This window comes from Phacochoerus africanus, chromosome 11 (genome assembly GCF_016906955.1).
Source record: "Phacochoerus africanus isolate WHEZ1 chromosome 11, ROS_Pafr_v1, whole genome shotgun sequence".
NCBI classification, from domain to species: Eukaryota; Metazoa; Chordata; class Mammalia; order Artiodactyla; family Suidae; genus Phacochoerus; species Phacochoerus africanus.
In genome coordinates this window covers 104,678,278-104,705,770 of record NC_062554.1, presented here as the reverse complement: position 1 = coordinate 104,705,770, position 27,493 = coordinate 104,678,278, and the positions used below count along the sequence as shown (strand labels likewise).

Sequence of the window (27,493 nt, the reverse complement as noted above, 5' to 3'; positions counted from 1 at the left end):
GGCCATGTCTGCAGCATGTGGAAGTCCGGGCCAGAAATAGAGTCCACACTGCAGCAATGGCCACCCAGGCTGTTGCAGTGACAGTTTGAGATCCTTAACCCTCTATGCCACAAGGGAGCTCCCAGAAGAATTATTTTAATGAATGATTTTTAGAACGTTAGGAACAAAGTTAACTGTGCCTTTGTTTGCTGAAACCCAGTTCTTTGTAATAATGATTGTTACTGCCTATTCTCCCTTCCTTCCTGAAAGGTTTTCTTAAATGTTTTCTTGGATCCTTGAAAATGGAGATGACAGAAATGACTGGTGTGTCGCTGAAACGGGGGTCCATTGCTGTCGAAGATAATGACGTTGCAGCCCCAGTGGAGGAGGCAAAGAGACAGAAGGTCTCAGAATGCTGTCTGACCAAAGGCCAAGATGGGCTAGACAACAACTCTCTACCCAGTAGTGAAAAGATGCCTGGGTCACCTGAAGTTGCAGGTGCGGGAGAGGATAAAAAGAATTCTGACGTTCAGTCAGAAGGAGAGGAAGAGGAGGAAGAGGAGGAGGAGGAGGAGGATGGCCTGTCAGAAGAGAGTGAGGAGGAAGCAGAGAGCTTTGCAGACATGATGAAGCACGGGCTTACCGAGCTGGATGTAGGCATCACCAAGTTTGTAAGTTCTCACCAAGGATTCTCAGGAATCTTAAAAGAAAGGTATGTTTTATGCATAGTTATTTTAATTATATTAGTTCTTTTCTCTGAAAGGAAATCAGTAGGCTCTTCTTCCAGTTAGCTTTCTGTCCCCAAGGATTGTTCATACTGATGATCAAAAAGGAATAGGATGAAGAAAAGCTGCGTGGATGAGTAAATAAAAATATTTGAATATAAAACGAGTAAATAGAAATAATTTCCCTAGGAAGTGAATGAGTGCTGTTCATTTCCTTAAAATAAATTACTTTAAATGGTTTCAAGTTTTCTCTTGAATTGGTCTTAAAATCTTAAACTCTTTCACCTGAATGGGCCACAGCTACAGGAGAAAGAAGGTGGTCTTTGGAGTTGGTAGATATGGGTGTGAATCCAGATCAGCCACTTAACAGTTAATTAACTCCTCTGAGCCTTAATATTGTTATCCAAAAAATGGGTCATAATCACCTTGGGATCGTTGAAAGGATTTAAAATAATGTGTGTAAATTACTTAGCATAAAGGATGGTTCATGGTAGATTTACTGGGTTCTAATTTAATTAACCACTTACCATGTGTTTTATGATTCATTTTATTTTTATTATAGTTGATTTACAATGTTCTGTCAATTTCTGTTACACAGCAAAGTGACCCAGCTATACATCCATATATATTATTTTTTTTTTCACATTATCCTCCATCATGTTCCATCACAAGTGATCAGATATAGTTCTCTGGGCTATACAGCAGGATCTCACTGCTTATCCATTCCAAATGTAATAGTTTGCATCTACTAAACCCTAATTCCCAGTACCTCCCACTCCTTCCCTTTCCCTCTTGGCAACCACAAGTCTATTCTCCGTGTCCATGCGTTTGTTTCTTTTCTTTAGATAGGTTCATTTGTGCTGTATATTAGATTCCAGATTTAAGTGATGTTATATGGTATTTCTCTTTGTCTTTCTGACTTCACTCAGTATGAGAGGCTCTAGTTCCATCCATGTTGCTGCAAATGAGGAGTATTCCATTATGTATACGTACCACATCTTAATCTGTTCATCTGTCCTTGGACATTTAGGCTGTTTCCATGGCTATTGTGAATAGTGCTGCAATGAACATACTGGTGCATGTATCTTTTACAAGGAAAGTTTTGTCGAGATAAATGCCCAGGAATGGGATTGCTGGATCACACGGTAGTTCTGCATTTAGTTTTCCGAGGTACCTCCACACTGTTTTCAATAATGGTTGCACCAATTTACATTCCCACCAATAGTGAAGGAGGGTTCCCTTTTCTCCACACCCTCCCCAGCATTTTTTATTTATAGATTTACTAATGATGGCCATTCTGACTGGTGCGAGGTGGTACCTCATGATTCATTTTAGAGTGGACTGTCTGTATAATCATAGGGCAAAATCAGTAAGCTTTGGTTTATGCATTTTTCTGGAAGAGGAGTCTAGAGGCTCAAAGGGTCTTTACATTCTGATAGAAAGCCAAGGTATGGCTTAGAATTCATTGTGAAACCAGAAAAAAATAATTCTATATGACTTTCCACCTAAAGCTTTTTTTTTTTTTTTTTTTTTAATGGCGGCACCCATAGCATATGGAAGTTCTCAGACCAGAGATTGAAGGCAAGCCTCAACTGAGACCTAAGCTGTATCTGTGGCTATGTAAGATGCTTTAACCTACTGTACTGGATCGGGGTTTGAACCTGTGCCTCCATAGTGACCTGAACCACCGCAGTCAGATTCTTTTTTTTTTTTTTTGTCTTTTTGCCTTGTCTAGGGCTGCTCCCGCGGCATATGGAGGTTCCCAGGCTAGGGGTCTGGTCAGAGCTGTAGCTACCGGCCTACGCCAGAGCCACAGCAATGTAGAATCTGAGCTGCGTCTGCAACCTACACCACAGCTCACAGCAATGCCGGATCCTTAACCCACTGAGCAAGGCTAGGGATTGAACCCGCAACCTCATGGTTCCTAGTCGGATTCGTTAACCACTGAGCCACAACGGGAACTCCATGCAGTCAGATTCTTAAATCACCATGCCACATCAGGAACTCCCTAAAAGTTTTTGGTTTTTTTTTATTTTTTTGGTCTTTTTAGGGCCACACACACGGCACGTGGAAGTTCCCAGGCTAGGGTCGAGTTGAAACTGTAGCTACCAGCCTATTCCACAGCCACAGCAACGCCAGATCTGAGCTCTGTCTTGACCCACCTCGCAGCTCACAGCAAGGCCAGATTATTAACCCACTGAGTGGCACCAGGGATCGAACTTGCATCCTCATGGATACCAGTCAGGTTCATTACTGCTGAGCCACAACAGGAACTCTTGAAAGTTTTTTTTTTTTTAATCCCTGTTTTTCACAGTAGTAATGCTTATTGTTGAGAAACTTTCTCCTTAAATTAGTAGGCAACAAAATGTTAGTGCTCTGAGAGTCTGTGTTTCCTTTTCCTCAGATACTCTGACTTCGTAGTTCATGAAATAGGAAAAGATGGACGAATCAGCCATTTGAATGACTTGTCTGTCCCAGTGGATAAAGAGGTAGGAGCAGCCTTGCAGCAGAAGTCACCTTTTGTATAAAAATAGCATTTCCTGGAGATCATAGAATATAGAGCTTTGACAGCCTTGAATTCTGAGTGACTCACTGGGCATTCTGATAATTATTTTAAAGGATCCTTCAAAAGATGTATTGACACTTTTAACAGATGAAGAAAAGCAGCGTTTAGAAGAACTCCAGCTTTTTAAAAATAAGGAAACTAGTGTTGCCATTGAGGTAAGTAGAACAAAAAAAAAAGGAAAATTTTTTTAGGGTTTTACTTGCTTCTTTTTGGGGGCTAGATGTTAATAGGTGTCTATTAGAAAAATTAAAATGGTTAACAAAGGATGGCCTTGTCCTGTTTGACCTAAAAGAGCATTACACTAAAAATGTTTTTATCATTGAGGATAACCAGTATCCAGATAAGCAGTCCCCCCCCCCCCCAAAAAAAAGTTATGTTTTTGTTCAGAAAGATTTTTGGCCACGCCCATGGCATGCAGGAGTCCTGGGCCAGTGATTGAACCTGCGTTAGAGCAGTGACTGCCAGATTCCTTAACCACAAGGCCACCAGGGAACTCCTTGACTCACTTTGATATGAAAAATGTCAATTATCTGTTACTATAATGAAGTTTTCTTTCGCTTTTTTTTAACAGCCACCCCCATGGCGTATGGAAGTTCCCAGGCCAGGGATTGATTCCAACATATGGTACAGCTGTGGCAACACTGGATCCTTTAACCCACTGTGCCAGGGATCCAACCCATACCTTTGCATCAGCCTAAGTCACTACAGTCAGAGTCTTTGTTTTTTTTTTTTAGGGCCACATCCTTGGCTATGGAAATTCCCGGACTGCTGCCCTATGCCACAGCCACAGTAATGCCAGATCCAAGCTGTGTCTGCGACCTACACCACAGCTCACAGCAACACTGGATCTTTAACCCACTAAACAAGGCCGGGGATCAAACTGACATCCTCATGGATATTAGGTTTGTTACTGCTTGGCCACATGGGGAACTCCCTGCAATCAGATTCTTAATCCAGTGTGCCACAGTGGGAACTCCTCTTTTACATTTTTTATTTTGCTAGAGTGTTGTTAGGGTTAGCTATTAGTTATATCACATCTTGGTGTTTCTTAGCTTGCAGATTGCAGACCGTCAGTGGGTCATGAAATCAGTTTAGTGGATCTTTTTTTAACGCAATAAAGTAAGGTAGAGAATAACAGTGTAGGAGTTACACATACATATTACTGAATATTGAATCTAAGTGTGAAGTGTATTTCTTCACAAGTATAAGACACCTCTAGAAGTTGCAAAACAGTGATGTAACTAATAAGTTTGTTTTCTTGATGTAGATTTTTCTTTATTGTGGACAAATGTGCAAGAATGTCATTATTTGTAGTTATGAGCATAGAACAGGATTCATTAGAGGCAATTGTAGATTGGACTCTTCAGAGAGTTGAGTTTCTGACACCCCCAAAGGCCCATCTCACCTTCTCTTCCATCTGTGAGTCCTGAGGTGTTGATTGTTCAGCTGAGTCCCTGAGAGGAAGTGTCTGATGGGTGGCTCCGGACACCCCCAAAGGCCCATCTCACCTTCTCTTCCATCTGTGAGTCCTAAGGTGTTGATTGTTCAGCTGAGTCCCTGAGAGGAAGTGTCTGATAGGTGGCTCCGGAATCAGCCTGGATTTCACATCTGGCTCTGCCACCCTGCAGCTACATAACCTTAGACAAGTTCCTTAACTTCTCTCAGACTCAGTTTCCTCGTCTGTGTGTAGATATACCAGTGACATGATAGAGAGCTGATGGGGATTAAGTAAGAGAGTGATTATGAAGTGATTTGTACAGTTCCTGGCAGCTGGGCAGGCTCAGTAAACAGACTTTTACGATCTGATACTGTGAAGCTCCAAAAGATTTCTGACACGGAAGCAGTCTAAATGTCCATCAGTAGATGAATGGGTATAGAAGATGTGGTATATACACATAAACACACACTGGAGTATTACTCAGCCATAAAAAAGAATGAAATAATGCTATTTGCAGCAACATGGATGGACCTAGAGATTATCATACTAAGTAAGTCAAACAGAGAAAGATAAATACTATAGGGTATCATTTATACGTGGAATCTAAAAAAATGATACAAAACAGTTATATAGAAAACAGACTTGGGGCTATCAAAAGGGAAAGCTGAGGGAGGGATAAATGAGGGTTTTGGAATTAACAGATATACACTACCATATATCAAATAGATAAAGAGGAAGGACCTACTGAATAGCACAGGGAACTACTCAATATCTTATAATGACCTATAGTAGAAATAAATCTGAAAAAGAATATATATGTATAATTTGTAGAGTTGAATCACTATTCTGTATATCTGAAACATTGTAAATCAACTACACTTCAATAAAAAAAGAAAAAGTTTTCCGAACTCATACCCCTGTACTTTGGTTACTTTGCATCATTAAAGTGAATGATATTTTGGAATTCCCTGGTGGCTCCACGGGTTAAAGATCCAGTATTGTCATTGCTGTGTTTTGGGTCACTGATGTGTGGGTTTGATCCCTAGCCCAGAATTCCTCATGCTGCAGGTGTGGCAGTAAGTTGTGTTTTTACTATTAGAAACAATTATAGTAATAATAATTAGTACTATTTTCTTATTCAGTGTTTGTTATATTAATGGTATCATTATCTGTGTTTTAATAGGTTATTGAGGACACCAAAGAGAAGAGAACCATCATCCATCAAGGGATTAAATCTCTGTTTCCAGGATTAGAGACAAAAACAGAAGATAGAGAAGGGAAGAAATATATTGTAGCCTACCATGCAGCTGGGAAAAAGGCCCTGGCAAGTAAGTGTGCAGATGACCTGGCATTTCTTCTGTCTTCTCCTTTTCCTTGCCTGTTCACATTCAAGGGTCATTTTGCTATTGTTCAGAGGAGGATATTGATCATGTCATTCCTTCAGAGAAGGTGCATAATATTTCAGATGCCAGAGCAATCCTGCAGTCCTTGTGTCTGATAAGGGAGCCATATGTCTTATATGTGAGTACAGATTTGCTGAAATTTTAGTGGTGCCCGAGAGTCTTAGGAATTTGATATGTTCCCTGAAGAGCAGCACAGGCTGAGTGGCAATTCAAGAAGAAAATGGAAGGATGTTCCTCATTCTGTGCTCTTAATGGAGGTAAGAAAGCTTTCAGATGGACCAAAAAATGCTTTCACCTGTCCCAGTGGCATATTCTGCAAAGTCCCTCTATTGAAATAGCTGCTGCTTTCCAACCGTGAGTACCTTCTATACTACACATAAAAAACATAGACTGTATGGAAAACCGCCCCTTCACCCAAGCCCATCTGCCATTGTACAGCATTCATTTGAAATGAGTGTGTTGTCAGTGAATCCTATTGATTTTTATGTTCTGTTTTCTACAGCCATGACATTTCTTTTTGCATATAACCTTAAGAAAAATTGGGTAATTTTTCTTTTACCTGTCAAATTAACATAAAATTTTAATGAAAATTACGGAAGGAAAAATGATTTCCTCACCCTCTTCCCCTCTCACCAATAGCCTCTCACAGTGAAGATTTCTTTCTAGATATACATTTGTTAGAGCAAAACTCTAAGACTCGTATAACAAAAGACTGTTCAAGCCTCTGTGCTTTGTCAGTATTCTTAATGCTATGAGTGGATGAAGCCTTAATTGTCTATAACTGTGGTTCTGGTGAAAGGAGAGAGTATGACAAAAATGGGAGCAGAAAGAAGGTTTAACTCTGCCTGAGAGAGTAATGAGTCAAATCAATACGTCTGCAAAAAACAAATATCAGTTATGTCTGGATATTGACATGGAAATGAGAATCCTTGAGCAAAAGGGAGGAGAAGGTGGAGGCTGGAGGTCACTTCTCAGCGGATACCAAAAAGAGCAGTGCAGTGATGTGTTTTGGAACTACTTGAGGGCGAAAGTTATTCATCACTTCTCAATCCACAGACATGGCTTGGTTACTAGCTGTTCTTTGAATCACAGTATAAAATATTACTTTAATAGTCTTTCTGCAGCAAGGCTTGTCTAAGGGAAGTAAGCCCAGTGGGAAATAATCTGAGTGGCTATTTTTTCCATTCTCTCACAGTTGGCATGTAGCTGGTGACTGTTGTCGCTGTGGAGGAGAGGAGGTGACTTCCTACAGAAAGCACATGCCTTGCTGCATTCAGTTTGAGAAGGGCTGCTAGGGATGTTCCTTGTAGAGGGAAGTCCTGGTTGTCAGCCACCCTCTCACAAAGGCAAGAGGAAGAGTCAGTCAGGGTCTCGTTCTGTTGACTGTTGGGAGGGAGGGAGCAGATAGGAAAGGGGTTTTTGGTAGTTTTTTTGATTGGTTGCTTTTTAGAGAGGATCATTGTTTCTTAGAGGATGCCAGGTTCTGTGATCTTGGCACTTGCAGGCCAAGATGGCCTTTAGTTTGCCCCTCATGTGAGTGGTGCCCGATCTCTTGAGTTCTGTCTTTATCCATGTTTTTGTATTCCACACCCACCTTTCTTTCTTTTTTGCTGAATGAAAAAATTTCTTGAAGTTCCCATCATTGCTCATCGGTTAACGAATCTGACTAGCATCCATGAGGACGTGGGTTCGATTTCCTGGCCTCACTCAGTGGGTTAAGGATCCAGCTTTGCCGTGAGCTGCGGTGTAGGTCACAGATGCAGCTCGGATCCTGCGTTGCTGTGGCTCTGGCATAGGCCGGCGGTTATAGCTCTGATCAGACCCCTAGTCTGGGAACCTCCATATGCCGTGGGTACGGCCCCAAAAAGACCCGCCCCCCAAAAAAATTTCCTGAAGGTTTCCAGGTATAGTGCTGAGTTCTGTGTGACATAAAGCACCCTTCCCCATTTTCCTCCACATATCTTAAGGAAAATATAATTTCCTCATTGTAGAAAGAAGCATGAGGGCAGATGCATTTGGATCAATGCTTAGGCTGAGATCCAGACCTCTTGGGCTTGAGGGGCTATGGCATTTAGTCAGAGAAGGACTGGAGCTCTGCCCTCCGAGCATTCCCTCCCATCTCCTCCGGGACCCAGCAGACACTTGAGAGCCTGTGGGCATCTTCTCCAGGTGTGGTTCGCTAACTGCAAGCTGGCAGTGGCTTAACACAGGCAGCATTGGGAGAACAGGGAGAGCTAATGTCTGGAGACTGCTATTTGTGCCTCTGCAAACAGAACCCAGTACCAGTGACAGTTGGTCCTCCCAGGCCACTTGGCCTAGTATTTGAGTGGATTAGCTTTTAAAGCTTCATTGCAAAGCTAAGTTAGAATGTTTTTAGAGCTCCCTTACTGCTGCATCCTGACATAAATGGTTATTTGATGGGTTACATTTTATCTAGCAGATTTGCAATATTGTTAACCTCAAATAGAGCCATACATCCTAAAACACAGGCATGGTAGATTCTAAGTCATGGTGGCAAAACACAGTTTACCAGTTATTTTAACTCAAATGTTATTTTGTGTGTTAATCCAGTCTGATAGACAGGACACATTGATTTACCTACCAAAGCATCCAGGTGTTATTTTTCTGAAAATATCATGTAGTTGTCATAAACCATGCAGTCAGGTAAATTAAGTTATACTTTGAGATAGATAGTATACATGTCAAAAAAACTTTTTAAAAAATTTAAATTAGGAGTTCCTGTCATGGCTCAGTGGTTAACGAATCCGACTAGGAACCATGAGGTTGCGGGTTCGATCCCTGGCCTCTATTAGTGGGTTAAGGATCCAGCGTTGCCGTGAGCTGTGGTGTAGGTTGCAGATGCAGCTCGGATCTGGGGTTGCTATGGCTGTGGCATAGGCCATCGGCTACAGCTCCAATTAGACCCCTATCCTGGGAACCTCCGTGTGCTGCAGGTGTGGCCCTAGAAAAGACAAAAAAAAAAAAAAAAAGAAGAAAAGAAAAAAAGGCATAAAAAAACCTCAATAAAGAAAAGATGTTAAAGTAAAAATTACTTGCCACTGGGGGAAGAAAAAAATTTTAATTAAAAAATTTTTTCGAGGGGATTTCCCGTCATGGCTCATCAGCAGAAACCAATCTGACTAGTATCCATGAGCAGGTTCAATCCCTGGCCTTGCCCAGTGGGTCAGCAGTCCAGCATTGCTGTGAACTGTGGTATTGACTGCAGACATGGCTCAGATCTGGCATTACTGTGGCTGTGGTGTAGTCCGGCAGCTATAGCTCCATTTGGACCCGTAGTCTGGGACCCTCCATATGCTGCAGTTGCTGCCCTAAAAGGACAAAAAAAAAATTTTTTTTTCCTGCCATGTAATATGTAGAGATTCTCTATACTGTGTGAAATGAGAGGTTTCTAGGAAGGATACCTGAATCTAGGACTACACATAGACTTAGGAGATTGAAAGGTAACTCTCTGGGGGAGACTAGTGTCATGGAATCCACAGAAAGAGGAAATTCCATGATCAGAGTGATTAGCAGCGGAAATAATACAAACAAGTCCAGCAAGATAAGAACTCTGAAACATATCCACCAATCATTAGTGTCTTTGTGACAGCAGTTTTAGTGGAGTGATTGGAAACCAGTTTACACAGCAGGTTGAGATGAAAGACAATAAATACAGCATAAAGAGAAGGAGAAAGGAAAGGAACATGGTTAAGAAGAGGGAGATATAGGTTTGACTTTTAAAATGCTGGAGTCCTGAGCTTATTGATACACTGAAGGGAAGGAGGCAGTGGAGAGGGAGGAGAGTGGTGGTGGCTGGAGCAGGACCCTGAGGAAGCTACAAGGTTGATGTGCAGGGTGCAGCAGTGGACGTGGCCTTCAATAAGAAGGAAAGAATGTTCTGCATGCTCCCCTATCATGTCATCTTTCTCGAGCTACAAACTTTTTTCCTTCCTTATCATGAGGATCCCTCTGCTCAGTACATGAATCTTCCTGAATGTGGTTTTCTTCTTTTATCTGGTTTCTATTCCTCCTCTCCTGGGACTGCCATATCGGATCATCAGGAGGTTGCTGTCCATTACCCTAGCCGGAGAATTTTTTGCATTCCCATTTTAAATCAGAGTGTCTCAAAAATGTCTGAAAGTTAAATTTATTTAAATTGTAAAGCTGCCGTATTTGCTACTTAGCATTCCAAGGATTTGGACTTTGTTATAAAGTCAAACAAATTGCCCAAGATAAGTTGAGATGCACTGATTTTCCATTATTCAGAACATTCCCAGTTAATCAATGCATATGCTTATTATTATTTTGTATACTGAATGCACTTGGAAAAAAGAATCCTTGTATCTTTTATTTGCAGAGGAGATAATTGAATGCATGCTCAGTGCTTGGATTTGCTAATAAAAGATGCATGCTTGTGAGCCAAACTTGTACTGGTTGTCATGGTTTCTCTTAAGGTATATTAGCATTAAGCTTTTTTAGTCTTGCGATTCCATTTATTTCTTGCCACTCTAGTTAATTGTGAATGTACCAAGGGGTAGTTAGAGAAAAATGTAACTACACTTGATCAACTTTTATCACGAATACTTTTTTTTACCTTTTTATTATGGACATTTTCAAACATGCACCCAAATAAAGGAAGTAGTGTATTGATCTCTCGTGTACCCATCAGCCATCTTCAAGATTATTAATATTCTGTTATGTTTGTTGGCTCTATTCATCCCTTTTTTTTGGATTGTTTTAAAGAAAATTCTACATAGTACTTCTTTTCACTTGTAAATATTTCAGTATGCATCTGATAGATAAGGCCTAAAGCCTAAACCATTACCATATCTGACAAAATCATTAATAATTGCTTAATATCGCACACCCAGTGCATATTCAGTTTTTCCCTGATTGTCTCAAAAATGGCTTCTGCATACAGGTGACTTGTTCAAATCCTAAAAATAAGTTCAGAACATTGCACTCAATGGATAAGTCTGTTGTCTTTTTTAATCTATTAATTTTAATCTATTTGTTTGAGAACTGTTTCTTTAATAGTTTTTCACTTTCACATTGTTTTCAAACAAAAGGTAAGTGCAGGAAACTCATAAAACACAAAGCAAAACAGTCATTACTTGCAGCCTCACCACCTAAAGATAATCACAAACAGCGTTTTTGGTTCGTGTCCTCCCATATTTAAGAAAACAAATCTGTGGATGGGGAGGCATGTTGCGTTTAGTCTGACACCTTTTGCTATGTCCTGTGGCACAAACAGTGCCGCTTTGAGCGTGAATAGACAGGCCACTGTGAGGGGAGTGAGACAGGGAGGCTTGGACTTGTAGGTGAGTTTTCTGCTTGTTCACTGTTTGCCTTCACGACATTCCATTGTTAAATGTCTAAATGGCTGTTAACCCACCACATAACCGCCAGGTGCTGTAGAAGTCCTCGGTAGAAACTTTCCATGCGATCATTTGCATGTTCACTTCTAAAGCACTTTAATATTATTATAAATTAAATATTGCTCTCTTGTGCTCTTTATGCTGTGCATTTGGACAGAGGTCAGAACTGCAGCAGGTAAGAGCGGTTGGCGTTTCATGTAGATAAAATGAAATGCCAATGATTTTGTCGTAAGTGCAAAGTATAGACAACTTTGCTTAAATGTAGGGAGCTGGAAGAAAAACCTAAAATAATACTCCTTCTCACAGTTTTCTGAGGATGAGTTGTGAGGATTTCACACCAAAAGCCAAACTAATACTTGCAGTGCTTTTTCTGTGTTACTTTAAGCGTACATGCTGTGGGACTTTTTCAAGATAGCTTGTTAATTGGTCAGTTTATTCGTTGCATTATAGCTTAAAGCACTAATCTACCAAGCAGTGCTTTTCACCTTGACAAGGCAGGTGTGCAAGCAGCTTTAGTATCGAAGTTTCTTAATGTCTCTGAAGATGAGGGATTCATGAGTTCACGCTAAAGGATTATTTTAGAGACAAAGACAAAGGAGCATTTTTAAAAGAAGACTCTTTTCAGGGATTGTATAAAATACTTTTTCATAGTCTTTTTTTCATGGAGTTATAGAGATCAAATGAATTAGATGTATTATAGTAACAGCCACAACTCTTTCTCACACAAGGCTCACGAATGTTATAATATCTGGGAAGTGCATTTGTAGCTGACATATTTTTCTCAGAGTTGATTTTTCAGAACACCCTTTGGACAACTGAAGTCTAAATCTAAATGTTGTTTAGGAGTTCCCATTGTGGCTCAGTGGCTTAAGAACCAACTAGTATCCATGAGGATGCAGGTTCGATTCCTGGCGTTGCTCATCGGGTTAAAGATCTGGCATTGCCGCACGCTGCAGTGTAGGTAGCAGATGCATCTCAGGTCTGGCTTTGCCGTGACTGTGGTGTAGGCCAGCAGTTGTAGCTCTTATTGGACCCCTAGCCTGGGAACTTCCATATGCCACAGGAGTGACCCTAAAAAAAGAATTTAAAAGTATTGTTTAAATATATGTTCCTAGATTATAGTATAATTTAAATGTTCATTTAAATGATTAGTTTTTAAAATTAGATTCTCCAAAGTCTTAAAATGTATCAAGTTGAGCAAAGTAACAGTGGCTCAGAAGTGAACATTTAACCTGGCTTATTTTTTAGTCTCCTTTCCCCCAAGAATGACAGATCTTGAATGCCAGTTATTCTCTATCTGGTATACTTTGTAAGCATAGTATGTGATGGAAGTGGCCTTTGGAAGATCTAAACATGTCACCGAGGCAGCTCCTCACAAGCTTTATCCCCGTCCCTGCTAAGGCATCCGGCCTGTTGTGTGAACATCTGACTAAGGTACGAGGCAAGGCTTGTAGGTTGCAATGTGACCGCTGTTTTCTTCTGGCCTGCAAATGTTCCAGCGACCCACCTTTCAGACATGCATATTATAAAGTAAGCTGCTGGGGAATGGTGGGCCCCTCTGTTTCTCTGTGTGAAGATTGCTCTTTAGGCTAAGTCATTTGTCACACCACCTGCATTTTTTTGTTTGTTTGTTTTTATATACAGAAACTTAATTATCCAATCACAGAGCTTCAATACCTGTAATAAACACAGCTATAACCTCTTAATCTGGATTTCTTGTCAGACTAGTTCTGATTTCTCTCTCAAAGGTTCTCTAGCAAAAAATGAGCTTATAGGGTTCCATAAGAAAAAATTCAGCTAACTTTTATTATGGTGTGTATATAACATTTAATTTTGTTTTTTTTTTTAAGATCCAAGAAAACATTCTTGGCCAAAATCTAGGGGAAGTTACTGCCACTTTGTACTATATAAGGAAAACAAAGACACCATGGATGCCATTAATCTACTGTCCAAATATTTAAGGTTAGTACCTTTATCTTGTTCATCTGCCTATAAAAAATCAAAACACAGAAATGCGTTTTCCTCTTTCCATGCTGATGAAAAAGGAGTGGGAAAATAGGCAAACAGGGAGCAAATGCGCCTCCCAAGTATCATTTACTTAGACAATTGTTGAGTTTTTTTTTTTTTTTTTGTCTTTTGTCTTTTTGTCTGTTGTTGTTGTTGTTGTTGTTGTTGTTGCTGCTATTTCTTGGGCCGCTCCCGGGCATATGGAGGTTCCCAGGCTAGGGGTCCAATCGGAGCTGTAGCCTCCGGCCTACGCCAGAGCCACGGCAACGCGGGATCCGAGCCGCGTCTGCAACCTACACCACAGCTCATGGCAACGCCGGATCATTAACCCACTGAGCAAGGGCAGGGACCGAACCCCCATGGTTCCTAGTCGGATTCGTTAACCACTGCGCCACGACGGGAACTCCGAGTTTTTTTTTTTTTTAAACTTCCATGCATATTACTAGTGGTCCAGGCTTAAAATTCTTTTTTTTTTTTCTTGTTGTCTTTTCTATGGCTGCACCTGTGGCACATGGAGATTCCCAGGCTAGGGGTCCAATCGGAACTGTAGGTGCCAGCCTACACCAGAGCCACAGCAATGTGGGATCCGAGCCATGTCTGTGACCCACACCACAGCTCACAGCAACACTAGATCCTTAACCCACTGAGCAAGGCCAGGGATCAAACCTGCAACCTCATGGTTCCTAGTCAGATTCGTTAACCACTGAACCACGATTGGAACTCCAAAAATTCTTTAAGTAAATGGTTCACATATAATTGAGAGTTACTGATCCATCCAGCGGAAAACAAAAATTAACTTTCTTCCCTGAAAACCTGCAGTTTGATGTAGTTGCAGAGATCTGCTTACTAAACTTAACTCCTGGAGATCAACTGGACTGGAAACCTGAGACCATTCAGATTTTCTTGGAGGAACACAGATATAGCAGAGATTGGATCTCCAAGGATGGGCCAAATGCTGTTTCATTTTTAGAAATGGATTTTTTTTTTTTTTTTTAAGAAATAGGTATGGGTCCCATAGCAAGTCTGTATACAATGGAAATTTGCTTTCTGATGTATATTTGACCTGGTTTAAACACAGTACTCAGTGTGTTAGTTTGCTATGGCTGCCATAACAAAAGACTGGGTAACTTAAGGGGACAGGATTAAGATGGCAGAGGAGTAAGACAGGACGCTCATCTTATCCCACAAACACATCTGAAAAGTCCCGTCTACATGTAGAACGATTCTCGCAGAACATCTAGGGAATGCTGTCAGAAAACCTCAGACTTCCTGGAGTTCCCATCGTGGCACAGTGGTTAACGAATCCAACTAGGAACCATGAGGTTTCGGGTTCAATCCCTGCCCTTGCTCAGTGGGTTAATGATCCGGCGCTGCCGTGAGCTGTGGTGTAGGTTGCAGACGTGGCTCGGATCCTGCGTTGCTGTGTTTCTGGCGTAGGCTGGCAGCTACAGCTCCAATTCGACCCCTAGCCTGGGAACCTCCATATGCCACGGGAGCGGCCCAAGAAATGGCAAAATGACAAAAAAAAAAAAGAAGAAGACCTCAGACTTCCAAAAAGGGCAAGAAACCTTCCACATAACTGGGTAGAACAAAGGGGGAATATAAAGGGTGGGGAAGGAGAGGAAAAAAAAGGAATCAAGATGGGACCAGCACTCCAGACAGGGAGCTGTGGAAGAAGAAAGGAACCACACCCTGGGAGGCCACCTACCTGAGGATGGAGGGGGAGACCCAAAGCCTTGGAGCAAAGTTCAGTATCCAGATTGAGAGGGCAGATCAGAAAGAGAGCCGCACAGACCGTCTGGTACACTACAGCCTGAGGCGTGGGGCTGGGTGCTGAGACCAGGGTTTCAGAAGTCAGTTCCGGGGAGAGGGCTAGGGTCAGCTATGTGAAAACAGCCGGAGGGGGCTGAGGAGCGGTGCACCACAACCAACAGAGCACAGGAGGAGGCCTGGGCTCATCAGTGAAGCACGGTGCCACTGTTGGGGAGGCTTAGAGGAGGAGGGGTGGAACTACCATAGGAACTTCTTTCTCTGGGCATGTGGGGTCTGTCAGAGGCTGGAATGCCTCTTGCACAGGCTGTAGGAGCTGACACAAACCGCCCTAGCTATTTTGGACTCATGCAAAAAAAAAAAATAGTAAGCCTTCACAAAACACCTGGGGATTCTCCCACATATAAATAACCCTCTAAGACTATGGTAGATAATTGTTTTCCCTAAACTCATAGAATAAGAATAAGAATAATATAAGCAAAATGAAGAAGCACGGGGACCATTCCTAGTTAAAAGAACAGGAGAATTCCCCTGAAGGTGCAAACAATAAAGCAGACCTCTTCAGTCTAGCAGACACCATGTTCAAAAAGGAGATAGTGAAAATACTAAAGGAATTAGTCATGAACATCAGCAGTGATGCAGATTACTTTAATCTAGAAAGTAGTCGAGATTCTAGGTTGCAGGATCTAGAAAATATAAAGAGGAGCCAGGAAAGATTAGAAAATTCATTTGCAGAGACAAAAGCTGAGTTAAAGGCATTGAACAGCAGAAAGAATAATGCAGAGGAATGAATATGTAACTTGGAAGGTAGAAAAACAGAAATCACCCAATTAGGACAGCAGACAGAAAACCAAATGAAAAAAACATGAAAGCAGTGTAAGAGATTTATGAGATTAAGTGTACAGTATACATATAGTAGGGATTCCAAGAGAAGAAGGAGAAGAAAAGGGGATTGAAAATATATTTGAAGAAATTGTCTGAAAACTTTCCAAATCTAAAGGAAACAGACTTCAAGATACAGGATGCACAGAGGGCCCCAAACAAGTTGAACCTACACAGACCAACACCAAAATATAATAAAAATGACAAAAGTTAAAAGGTAAGGAGAGGATTCTAAAGGCACAAAGAGAAAAATAAAACAGTTCATTATAAGGGAACCCCCATAATCCCATCAGATGATTTCTCTACAGCCATGCTACAGTCCAGAAAAGAGTCGCAGGAAATATTCAGAGTTCTAAAAGGGAAAATTTTGCAGCCTAGAATGCTCTGTCCAGCAAGATTATCATTTAAAATAGAAGGAGAAATAAGTAATTTCTCAGATAAACAAAAACTAAATAGAGCAACACTAAATCCATTGTAAAATACTGAAAGGTCTCTCTAAATAGGAAAGAAGTAAGAATATATAGGATGGAGGAAATCACATTTGGAAAGTAATAACTTAAATAAGCCAGTATACAGATCAAAAGAGAAAAAAAAACTGTAAAAGTGTTGATAAACACAAGGAAAAGCAAAAGGATAAATATGAAGATGTAAAAAAGGACATTAAAATAATAAAATATGGGGAAGGAGAGTAAGAAAATCTGTACTTAGGATATGTGTGTGTGTTTATGACTATCAGTCTAATGCAAGCAGATATAGGAAGGGGTTAACAGACTTGGAAAAAGGGCAACCACAAATCAAAAACAATATATTCATAAAAACAAAAAGAAGAGGATGCAAGCATAACATAAAAGGAAATCATCCCATCCAAAAAAGAAAAAGAAAGGAATAGAGAAGCAGAATCAACTGGAAAACAAGGTTGAAATGGCAATAAATATATATTTATTGATAATTATCTTAAATGTCAATGGCTGAATGCTCCAACCAAAAGACATAGAGGGGCAGACTGGATTAAAAAAAACGAGCCTACAATATGCTGCCTACAAGAGACTCACCTTAGGGCAAAGGATACACATAAATTGCAAGTGAAGGGATGGAAAAAGATATTTCATGCGAATGGAAGTGACAGGAAAGCAGGAGTTGCAGTACTCACATCAGACAAAGTAGACTTTATTTATTGGTATATTTGTCTTTTTAGGGCCACACCCACAGCGTATGGAGGTTCCCCGGCTAGGCTAGGGGTTTAATCAGAACTGTAGCCAGATCCGAGCCATGTCTGCAATCTACACCACAGCTCACAGCAATGCCGGATCCTTAACCCACTAAGAGAGGCCAAGGATCGAACCTGGAACCTCATGGTTCCTAGTCGGATTCATTTCCGCTGCTCCAGACAAGATAGGCTTTAAAACAAGCTCATAAAGAAAGATAAAGAGGGACACTAGTTAATGATAAAAGGATCAATTCAAGCAGAGGATGTTAACACTCATTAATATAGATGCTCCAATACAGGAGCACCCAAATACATGCAACAAATACTAACAGACATAAATAGAGAAATTGATGGGAATACAATAATTGTAGGAGACTTTTAACACCCACTCGCATCAATGGACAGATCTTCTAGACAGAAAATCAGTAAGGCAACAGAGATTTAAATGGCACAATAGAACAGTTAGACTTAGTTGTTATTTTAAAGATATCCAAAAAAAAAAAAATCAATATACAGTCTTTTCAAGAGCACATGAACATTCTCTAGGATTGACCACTTACTGTGGCACAAAACTAACCTCACCAAGTTTAAGAATATAGAAATTATATCAAGCATCTTCTCTGACCACAGTGGCATGAAACTAGAAATCAACCACGGGAAAGGAAATGAGAAAAACTGATTACATGGAGACTAAACAGCATGCAACTAAAAAGCCAGTGGGTCAACAAGGAAATAAAAACAAAAACATATCTGGACAAATGATAATGGCACAAAAACAGACATTCAGACCAGTGAGACAGAATAGAGAACCCAGAAATAAACCCAGACACCTCTAGTCAATTAATCTTCGACAAAGGAGGCAAGTATATAAAATGGGGGGGGGAAGTCTTCAGCGATTGGTGCTGGGAAAAGTGGACAGCTGCATATAAATCAGTGAAACTAGAACGTAACCTCATACCACGCATAGAAGTAAACTCACAGTGGCTTAAAGATTAAACATAAGACACGACACCATAAAACTCCTAGAAGAGAATAGGCAAAACCTTCCCTGACATCAACTGTACAAATGTTTTTGTAGGTCATTTTCCCAAGGCAATAGAAATAAAAACAAAAACAAATGTTACCTAATCAAACTTAAAAGCTTTTGCACAGCAAAGGAAACCATAAGAAAAACAAAAAGACAAAAGGCAACGTATAGACTGGGAGAAAGTACTTGTAAACAATACTGCTGACAAGGGCTTAATCTCCAAAATACACAAACAACTCATGCAAGTCAACAACAAAAAAACAAACAACCCAATTGAAAAATGGACACAAGACCTAAATAGACATTACTCCAAAGAAGACACATGGATAGCTAGTAGGCACATGAAAAAAATGCTCAGGGTCACTAATTATTAGAGAAATGAAAATGAAAACTACAATAAGGTACCATCTCACACCAGTCAGAATGGTCATCACTGTTAAGTTTACAAATAATAAATACCGGGCAGGGTATGGAGAAAAGGGAACCCTACTACACTATTCGTAGGAATGTAAATTGGTACAGCCACTATGGAAAACAGTGTAGATGTTCCCCAGAAAATTAAATGTAGAACTGCCATATGATCTAGCAACACACTCTTGGACATATATCCAGAGAAAACTACAACTTAAAAAAAAGATAGACATACCCCTCTGTTCATAGCAGCAGTATTGACAATAGAGCCAAGCCATGGAAATTACCTAAATGTCAATCAACAGATGAATGGATTGAGAAGTTGTGGTACATTGAGTTCCCATTGTGGCTCAGGGGAAATGAATCTGACTAGCATCCATGAAGATGAAAGTTCAATCCCTGGCTCTGCTCAGTAGGTTAAGGATCCGGCATTGCCATGAGCTGCTATGGTGTAGGTCACAGACTCGGCTCAGATCTAGCATTGCTGTGGTGTAGGCCTGTGGCTATAGCTCCAATTTCACCCCTAGGCTGGGAATCAACATATGCCACAGACGTGGCCCTAAAAAGACCAAAAAAAAAAAAAAAAGAGCTTGTGGTACATAAATACAGTGGAGTGCTATTCAGCCACAATAAAGAACAAAATAATACCATTTGCAGCAACATAGATGCAACTAGAGATTTTCATACTAAGTGAAGTCAGAAAGAGAAAGACAAATATTGTATGCTATCATTTAGACTCTAAGTGGGGCGCAAATGAACCTATCTTTAAAACAGAAACATACTCACAAACATAGGAGAACTGACTTGTGGTTGCCAAGAAGGAAGGGGGAGGGACCGAAAGTTTGGGATTAATAGATGCAAACTATTACATTGAGGATGGAAAGCAATGAGGTCCTACTCTATAGCACAGGGAACTATACCCAATCTCTTGGGATAAAACATAGTGGAAGATAATATGAGAAAAAGAATGTGTGTGTGTATATATGACGGGGTCCCTTTGCTCTACAGCAGAAATTGGCTCAACACTATAAGTCAACTATAATATAAAAATTTAAAAAAAAAGAAATTTGTTTGCTTAAATAGCAGAAATCCATTTTCCCACAGTCTGGAGACTAGAAGCCCCAAGCTCAGGGGCTTGGCAGGGTTGTTTTTTTCTGAGGGCTCTCCTTGGCTTGCAGATGGCCACCTCCTCTGGCATCCTCCCATGGTCTTCCCTGTGTGTGTGTGTGTGTCTCTGGAGTCTGTCTATGTGTCTACCTTTCCTCCCCTTATATTAGAACACAAGTCTAATTGGATGAATCCCTTAGTCTACCCTAAGGGACTCATTTACCTTAATCATTCTAAAGATTCTACCTCCATATATAGATTCTGAGGTACTAAGAATCACAGCTTCAACATAAGAATTTTAAGGGAGTACAGTTCAGCTCTTAGGACACAGTACCCTTTGAAGTGACATTTTATTTTACTCTTGTTGCCGGCTCTCTGGGATAGTCATTGATGCCTTGCTGTTCCTAAATCTGGCAGAGTAGACGGTTCCCCATAGGAGAGTGGACAGTGAGGGAGGGAATTCCTCTGAGATCTGGAACTGGGGATTGCTCAGAATTTAAGAAATCCTTCCCATTTCTCCCTCATTCCTATGGAGCAGTTTACATAAAATTCTTACTGGTTTACTAGCTTACTTATATCTTCATATTAAAAACTATTCAGGGAGTTTCCATCTTGGTGCAGTGGAAAATGAATCTGACTGGGAACCATGAGGTTGCGGGTTCGATCCTTGGCCTTGCTCAGTGGATTAGGTGTAGGCATTGCCATGAGCTGTGGTATAGGTTGAAGACGTGGCTCAGATCTGGTGTTGCTGTGACTCTAGTGTAGGCCAGCAGCAACAGCTCCCATTAGACCCCTAGCCTGGGAACCTCCATATACCATGGGTGCAGCCCTAAAAAGACAAAAAACCAAAACAAAAAAACAAACCCAAAAACTATTCACATCCTTGTTTTAGCATTTGGCTTTGTTATACAAAGAAATAGCATGTCTATTTATAGAAAATTCACATTACTGTTAACTTTTTAAGAATTGAAGATTAAAATTCTCAAAGTGGTATGTGATATAACTAGAATGGATTTTTCTTTAGTTTCACAGTTAATTAATGAATGGTACATAATCAGCAGGAAGTGCATTGCTTCCTTCTGTGTCACTGGCTAGCACAAAATGTTCAGAGTTGTTCAGCATCATTTACTTTCTTGGTTTGCACATTCATTTATGGTTTTTTGAGTGTATTTTTAAATAAAGTTCCTCCTTATTCTTCTTTTATTGTTAGAATTTTTAGTACATTTATTTTAAATCTTAAATTGTGAGAAGTGTAACTTCCTTATGGTTTTGTTTTTGTCTCATCAGAGTCAAGCCAAACATATTCTCGTACATGGGAACCAAAGATAAAAGGGCCATAACTGTTCAAGAGATTGCTGTTCTCAAGTAAGTAGAGAGTACATACTGGGACTACTGCAAAAATCCTAGCACCACCTTTCAGAGTTCTAGGATTTGCTTCCTGGGCTTTACTGTTTCCTTCTCTAGATAGTGTCTCTGCCTCTTCAAAAAAATCTTTTTCTATTTTTTTTTTCCTTCTTGTTTTTCTGTATGTTCTGATTTTTTTGCAGTAAGCAAGTATTTTTGTATAATTTTTAAAGGGCTTTTGTGCTAGAGCCAGAGAATAAGCACTTTTTTCTCTTGTTTCTCTCTTTTGTTCATTCATTATTAAATATAAATTATCTAAAATTTAATTACAAAACTGAATGAGCTCTTTTGTTATACACTGGAGATACACAGATGAAAAAGATGGTTTCTGCTTTTGAAGCAATTATGATTTAATGGAGCAGACAGACAAGTAAATCAAAACTTATCACACAATGCAATAAATGCTAAAGTAGAGGTATATTTGGGATATTAGGATGGACTTGATGATAAAGCACAGAATTCATTGTGGGGGGTAGCCCAGCGAGGCTTTCACAGAAAATAGGGTGCTTGAGTTTTAGTGTAGATCAGGGCTTCTCTGCCTCTTCACTCCTGACATTTTTGGCTGGATAATTCTTTGTCGTAGGGGCCATCCTGTGCATTGTAGTACTTTTAGCAGCAGCCCTGCTATCTACCCTCTAAATGTCACTAGCATTGACACCTACTGATGTCCATGTTGTAGCAGACAAAACTGTCTCCAGACATTGTTGAAATGTCCCTTGAAGGGGAGTTCCCACTGCGCTGTAGGAAGTTAAGGATCCTGTGCTGTTTCTGTGGCGGCCTAGGTTGCTATTAAGGCAGCAGCGGTTTTGAACCCTGGGCTGGCACAGTGGGATCTGGTGTTGCTGCAGTTGCAGGTTGGATTCCATCTCTTACCTGGGAACTTCTCTATGCCGTGGGTGCAGCCAAAAAAAGAGAGGGAAAGATCCCTTGAAAAACAGAATAGCCCCTGGTTGAGAACCACTGGTCTAGATTCTAGAAGGATAGATGGGTAGGAGTTTTCCAGAGACTGGGAGGGTCTAAGGTTCTTTGTTCCAAACCAAGAAAACAGCTTGTGATTAGACACTAGAAAGGTTTTGAAGAGCATAACATGTTAAGTACTTGACATGCTTGAGTTTTGTGGGAGCTTAGCAGGAAATAGAGCTTGAGGAGTAGGCAGGATCCAGATCCTGAAGGACTGTTGAGCATCTTGGACTTGACCTTAATCTGAACAGGCAGGGTTAGGGGTTGTCGGTGGAGCAAGAAGGATGAAACAGAGGATTGGAGCTATTGCCATATCCTGGGGAGGAGGACAGCGGTCCGAACCCAGTTCAGTGATGATCAAAGGGAAAAGAGGAAGTCAGACAAACTCAGGCTTCCAGCCTCATGCACCCCTTGAGGTAAGGAGGGTGGGAGGGAGAAATAAAAGGGCAGGAGGAAGCTCTGAGGGTGATAGGTATGTTCATTGTTTTGAATGCAGTGATAGTTTCATGAGCTTATTTACATATTGAAACTTGTACATTTTGAATATGTACAGTTTACCATATGTTAACTCTGTCATCTACTCTTGCTATCCACACTATATATAATATACATGTATATATATTTATATATATGATGGCACCTCCTCTTTACCCCACAGTCCCTTACCATCCTGCTCCTTTCCCATCCATCTTCTGATTCATTCGAAATATTGTTGGGATTGTGCTCCTGGTTGCATTCTTTTTTTTTTTGTCTTTTTGCCATTTCTAGGGCCACACCTGTGGCATATGGAGGTTCCCAGGCTAGGGGTCTAATCGGAGCTGTAGCCGCTGACTTACACCAGAGCCACAGCAACTCAGGATCTGAGCCGCGTCTGCGACCTTCACTGCAGCTCACGGCAACACCAGATCCTTAACCCACTGAGCAAGGCCAGGGATCAAACCGCAACCTCATGGTTCCTAGTCGGATTCCTTAACCACTGAGCCACGACGGGAACTCCCTGGTTGCATTCTAATGGCTTTTCCAGTGTTTTTCTTCCTTAACCCTGGATCAGTGGCATGATGTGGTATTAGAGGCAGGGTAAGAATGTCCTCTCTCCATGACTTCACAGGCAGCGTGTGTGAGTGTTGCTGTGTTAGAGGGAGAGCAGGAAGATACACTTGCCGATGCTGGTGCTCCCACCTGGTAACCTGAGAGCATGGAATGTTGAGTGAACTGCTGAGAGTGAAGGAGGCAGGAATGGGGAAGGGAACTTGTAAAGAGTGTAGAGATTTTGAAATAGCCTTTGTGGGTATTGGGCTGGTCAGCAACTCTTAAGAATAAGGGACCAGCAGCAGCTTGTAGACCTGGGCTTCCCCGTATGCTGGATGTGGGGTACAGAAGGTTGTTGCCTTCTCTTTGGTGTCTAAGGTGTCATTTAGTCAACTCCTGTGCTTTCTGGCTGGCTCTGTGAATTCCACCTAAATTAAAAAATAGATTGGTTTGGACTTCTCTGGTCGCTCAGCAGCTTAAGGATCTGGCTTTGTCACTACTGTGGCTCCGGTTGCTGCTGTGACACAGTTTCCATCCCTGGCTCAGGAACTTCTTTTTGCCATGGTGCAAAGGGGGGGAAAAAAGTTTGTTTTTCAACATGGAAGGAACTAGGTAGAAAATGAAAATTCTGCCATGATTGTCCTCCCTCAGAGATTGTCTTGGCCTTATTCATGGCTTGGTGTATTTTTTGTGGTGAATTCTTTTTTCCTTGTAAACTGAAATATTTATATAAAGTGTGTTCTTTTCTTGCAGACAATAAATGATGTACTTCTTTTCACTATTAGTACATGGCGAGTACATGGCAAGAGATATTTAAATATATGGATGTATCCTAATTTATGAACTACTGCTGTACTTTCGAATGTTTAAATTGTTTCTCATGGAGTTCTCATTGTGGCTCAGTGGTTAAAAAACCCGACTAGGATCCATGAGGATGTGGGTTCGATCCCTGGCCATGCACAGTGGATTAAGGATACAGCATTGCTGTGAGCTGTGGTATAGGTCACAGACCTGGCTTTGATCCCACGTAGCTCCGATTTGACCCCTAGCCTGGAAACCTCCATGTGCTTCAGGTGCGGCTCTAAAAAGACACACGCACACACACACACAATTGTTTCTCATTTGTTGCTGTTGTAACCAATTCCATGACAGTCATATTGATAGCTAAACCTTGACATACACCTGTGATAACTTCATTAATATAAACTTAATGGAATTACTGACTTAAAGGAAATGTGAAATCCTGGGTTTTAGGGGGTTTTTTAATTTGTATTTTTTGGGTCACGCCTGCAGCATGTGGAAGTTCCTAGGCCTGGGATTGAACCTGAACCACAGCAGCATCAATGCTGAGTCCTTAACTGCTAGGCCACCAGGGAACTCTCCTAAGTTTTAAGATTTTGAAGGTTTTTTTTGTTGTTTTTGTTGTTGTTTGCTTTTTAGGGCTGCCACCATGGCATGTGGAGGTTCCCAGGCTAGGGGTTGAATAGGAGCTACAGCTGCTGGCCTCCACCACAGCCGCAGCAACACAGGATCTGAGCCCACAGGATCTCAGCCGAGTCTACAACCTACACCACAGCTCACAGCAACGCCAACCCACTGAGCAAAGGCCAGGGATCAAACTTGCAACCTTGTTCATTTCCATTGCACCACAGCAGGAACTCCTGAAGGATGTTTTTGTTTTTGCTTTTGTTTTTTGTCTTTTCTAGGGCCACACCTGCAGCATATGGAGGTTCCCAGGCTAGGGGTCTAATGGGAGCTGTAGCTACTAGCCTATGCCAGGGCCACAGCCATGCCAGATCCGAGCTGCGTTTGCAACCTACACCATAGCTCACAGCAATGCCAGATCCTTAACCCACTGAGCAAGACCAGGGATCAGACCCGCAACTTCATGGTTCCTAGTTGGAACACTGAGCCAGGACTGGAACTCCTCCTGAAGGGTTTTGATAGCAGAGTTTAAGTGCCCTGTAGAAAGGTGGTACCAGTTTATCACCTTTATTCTTCTTCTCCAGGATCCTCTCTGATATATGTTAGGATTTTTAAAATTTATTTATTTATCTAGTTAGTTTTTTTAGGGCCACACCGTGGGATATGGAGGTTCCCAGGGTAGGGATCAAATCAGAGCTGTAGCTGCCAGCCCACACCACAGCTCACAGCAACACTGGATCCTTAACCCATTGATCGAGGCCAGGGATCAAACCTGCAACCTATGGTGTCTAGTCAGATTCACTTCCGCTGTGCCATGACAGGAACTCCTAGGATTTTTTTAAAATTGTTTGCTAATTTGAGGGTCAAACATGGCATCTCATTATTTTATATTGTATTATATGATGTATTATATGTCTTTGAAGAGAGAAAGTAGTTTTTCTTCTAAGCCATCAGGTGTCATGCTGATCACAGTGTGGCTCTGTCTTCCTAGACCTTTGCTGCTTTTATCATTTTCCTGTTGACTTAGTAAGAAATTGTATTAGACATCTAAATGTTGGCCTTTGGAAAGCACATAGCACTTATCTCACGGATGCAGGCTGCACCCTTCATTTGCTTAATGGGTACGTGGGACCAGGCCGATTTTCCTTTCCCATGAGTACTGGCAGACAGGATAAACCCACTCTGCCACAAAGTATTGAATTATTGCTAAATTGATCAGTCCTGGGGATAAGGAGCATTTCTCCTCAGCTGCATGTATCTCTCTGAAGTCATCTAGTAGTTTTAACAGGATCTCAAGCAGGAACAGCCTCATTCAGCATAATTTGTTTCTTTTCCTGCCTCTTCCTGAGCCTGGGCCAGTATTTCCCTGGCTTTGTTAATAAAGGGTTTTTGTGCAGCACGCTGCTTAGGTTGGCTGTTGATCTTTAAAAATGAGATTTTGGTATTTCCAAGTTACAGAATTTGCTGTGAATTTACAATCAAAGAGCTTGATTCAGGAGCATCAAAATTAAAACTGTATCATGAAGACATTTATCAACTTCCTTCCATCAATGTCCAGGAGTGTGCACACCAGCAAGAACAAATGGAGGTTGCGCTTTCTGCTGAGCTAATGGGACTCAGAAATATGTGTTTGTTGTATATTCAAGAATACTCTGAAGAATATAATTCAGCCATGAAAAGGAATGAAGTACTGATATATACTACAATGGGTGAATGGTAAAAGCATTATGCTAAGTAAAAGAAGTCAGACACATGAGTTCCCATTGTGGCCCAGCAGGTTAAGTTCCCAACATAGTGTCTCTGAGGATGCGGGTTGGATCCCTGGCTTCACTCAGTAGGTTAAGGATCTGGCGTTACCACAAGCTGAGGCATAGGTCATGGATGTGGCTCAGATCTCCCGACACAAAAGCATGTTATAGGATTGTATTTTGAGACATATACTAGGTTAGTGGTTGCTACGGGCTGCAGGGAGAGGGTTTCTTTTGGGTCTGACGGAAATGCTCTGGAATGAGGTAATGGTGACAGTTGCACAACATTGTGAATATACTAAAAACCACTGAATTGTATACTTTATAATGGTTATGATAATTTTTATGCTGCATTAATTTTATCTCACCTTCAAAAGAAGCAAAGCTGTCAGGCACCTTCATGACTATTGTGGAGTAGTCTCACAGTCTCCATAATCTCTCTCCAGAGCCGCCAAGTTATGTATCTGATTCCTTCTTTTCTCCTGTCTCTAAATAGTCTGTCCATTCTCTAGCAGTAGTTACTGACGAAGGAGGAGTTCTGTCCTCCTGTTCATCACTCTGTTCATCCCAGTCCTCTGCTTCCTGGATTCTTTGGGATACTATTTCTAGATTAATTTATGCCCTGTGGTTCTACCATCATCCCCTTATATCTCAAGTCATGGATGTGGTCCCTCTGAGCAGCTGGTCCAAGCAGATGTAGAGCCACTTTACACCATTTTGGTCCTTGGTTTGGGCAGGGCATTCAGGGCCAAGAGAGGCTCATGGAGTATGAGCTTTGCCCACTTCTCTGACTAGCTTCCATTTTATAATAATTAATGGGACAATGACAGATATTTTTTTCTGTAAGAAATTTGGACAGGCTGCTTCTGCATGTATTGAACCAGATGTATATACTGAACCAGAAAACTAATTAACTGATTGATAAAGCATTAAGGAATTGATTGTCTTCAGGAAGTATGGGAAATTTTTCAGCAAGGAAACGAGTTCTATGAGATGAAATGGCAAACTTGTATCTGCAGGTGAATTT

At 41.1% G+C, this 27,493-nt stretch overlaps 1 protein-coding gene and 1 long non-coding RNA gene across 3 annotated transcripts in view; both read left to right on the top strand.

Moving 5' to 3' along the window:
* Positions 1–27,493, top strand: part of PUS7 (pseudouridine synthase 7) — a 62,340-nt gene that overhangs the window by 10,818 nt on the left and 24,029 nt on the right. For both annotated transcript variants that reach the window (XM_047752638.1, XM_047752639.1), the window contains 6 exons: positions 250–691; positions 3,109–3,193; positions 3,324–3,425; positions 5,892–6,036; positions 13,340–13,451; positions 21,188–21,265. In XM_047752638.1, coding sequence (XP_047608594.1) covers positions 282–691; positions 3,109–3,193; positions 3,324–3,425; positions 5,892–6,036; positions 13,340–13,451; positions 21,188–21,265 — 932 coding nt within the window. In that variant the 5' untranslated portion in view covers positions 250–281. The remainder of the gene's footprint in view (positions 1–249; positions 692–3,108; positions 3,194–3,323; positions 3,426–5,891; positions 6,037–13,339; positions 13,452–21,187; positions 21,266–27,493) is intronic.
* Positions 3,468–5,592, top strand: LOC125110948 (uncharacterized). The gene is made up of 2 exons (XR_007130773.1): positions 3,468–4,745; positions 4,849–5,592. It is a non-coding gene; the product is annotated as an uncharacterized LOC125110948 (long non-coding RNA).